The 2,012-nt window shown below is 47.2% G+C and overlaps 1 protein-coding gene across 1 annotated transcript; it reads right to left on the bottom strand.

The window, feature by feature from the left end:
• Positions 1 to 771: 771 nt before the first annotated feature.
• LOC122700890 (olfactory receptor 10H4-like) lies at positions 772 to 1,710 on the bottom strand. The gene has a single exon (XM_043913920.1). It carries the CDS (start codon positions 1,618 to 1,620, stop codon positions 772 to 774), a length of 849 nt encoding a protein of 282 aa, XP_043769855.1. The 5' UTR covers positions 1,621 to 1,710.
• Between the last annotated feature and the right edge of the window lie 302 nt (positions 1,711 to 2,012).

Raw genomic sequence — 2,012 nt, forward strand, 5'->3', positions numbered from 1 at the left:
CTTTCTTCCCTTTCTTCTTATGCAGATTGCTATTAGCAACCTCCTCTCCTCTCATCTTGCCCAGGTTTTGCCCCGTATATGCTTTAATCCATTGAGTGATCAGATCTAATGGGCTCAAATACTACTTGCCCGCTTTGTCTTCCTCCCTCTCTGACTCTCCCTCACTCTCACAGTTGCTCTCTCTACTTTGAATTCTTCCATAGTTCACTCAGTTCAGCTCAACAGAAAGACTTCCTTTTCTGTCTATAACTCCAAAACCAAGTGAGAAACTGTAAACAGTAAGCCATTTTCTCTGACAATTACTTTATTTTCCATTGTACATTTGTAATAATTAGCATATGTCAATAATAATAAAGCACTAGGCACAGTACTTTATGCATAAAAAGACTCAATTCTGACAGCATTTGTTACTATCTTTAGGTTATTTTGTTTATTCTTATCTTTGAGGACAGAGGAATAAAATCTTCTCCTTGCTGTCTATTCAAGAAGAACCACATATGTCAGAGTCCTCACTCGTTCTTCTGATGGCCCCCACCTGCCTATAGAAAGGCATAGATAATGGGATGAAGTTCCTCTCACTGAAAATAATTTAAAGATCATGATGATAGAACTTATGGAAGAGAGGGAAATATAGGAGAAAAACAAACAGTATGCATGAAATTGCATTGGAGTATGGATACTCTGCAGACCTGAATCATTGCAAGAGTTTTATGGAGACAGACATTATTAAGTCCAAAGCTTCTGTCAACTTCCATACCACCTAACTGGCCATCAGGAACTTAAGGGACAGAAAGTTCTGCGGAAGCTTCTCTGTATGGCGTTCTTCAGCTCCTTATTCCTAAGGCTGAAAATGATGGGGCTAAGAAAGGGGGTGAAGACTGTGTAGGTGGTGGCCATAAGTGTGTTACTGTCCATAGAATGGGCCCCCTTGGGCTTGAGGTAGATGATGGAAGCAAAACCGTAGTGCACAACCACTATGGTAAGGTGGGAGACACAGGTGGAGAAGGTCTTGTGACGGCCCTCAGTGGAGGGGATCCTCAAGATGGCAGCCACGATGAAGACATAGGAGAGGAAGATGAGGAATAAGCACCCCATCAGGGCCGTGACACAAAGCAGAATCACAGCCATGGATACAGTGGCTGTCTCCTTCCCACAGGCCAACTTCAAAAGGGAAAACACGTGGCAGAGAAAATGGTGGATCTCATTAGACCCACAGAAGGTGAGGTGAAAAATGATCAGTGTCAACATCATCCCCATGACTGAGCCACCAGCCCAGCAGCAGGACACAAGGCGGGCACAGTCACGGGGGCTCATGAGCACGTTGTAGCGCAGGGGGTGGCAGATGGCCACGTAGCGGTCATAGCCCATGATCATGAGCAGGAAGGAGTGGGTGAAGCCAAACGTAAAGGAGAAGAACATCTGGCTGGCACAGGCCACAAAGGTGATGGAGCGGTGGGTGGACAACATGTCCACCAGCATGCGAGGGGTGACCGCAACAGTGAACAGGATCTCGGAGATGGAGAGGGCACACAGGAAGAGGTACATGGGGGTGTGGAGGCTGTGCTCCCTCCAGATGGTGCCCATGATGAGCAGGTTCCCCAGCAGTGTGAACAGGTACATCAGCAGGTACAGCAGGAAGAGGGAGGGCAGGAGCTGCTGAGGGAAGTTGGAGAAGCCGATGAGGATGAATTCAGACACTGTGCTGTAGTTCTGACCACACGAGGATGCTGCATCTGGGGAGATCAGAAACAGAATGAAGGCACGGTGATTAAAAGAGAGGCTCTAACATAGATTAAGGGCCAATTGAAGACCTCTATACTAAATAACTTCCTGAGTTTCCCTGATGGCTCAGGTGGTAAAGAATCTAGCTGCAACTAGATTCTGCAACTGGAAGACCCAGTTTCCATCCCTGATTGGGGAGATCCCCTGCAGAAGGGAATGACAACCCACTCCAGTATTCTTGAATGGAGAACTCCATGGACAGGGGAGCCTGGCAGGCTACAGGCCATGGG

Source organism: Cervus elaphus, chromosome 9 (genome assembly GCF_910594005.1).
Source record: "Cervus elaphus chromosome 9, mCerEla1.1, whole genome shotgun sequence".
In the NCBI taxonomy this organism is placed as follows: Eukaryota; Metazoa; Chordata; class Mammalia; order Artiodactyla; family Cervidae; genus Cervus; species Cervus elaphus.

Excerpts from the sequence above, each read along its gene's own strand:
- LOC122700890 (XM_043913920.1), bottom strand. The coding sequence starts at position 1,620 with ATGTACCTGTTCACACTGCTGGGGAACCTGCTCATCATGGGCACCATC.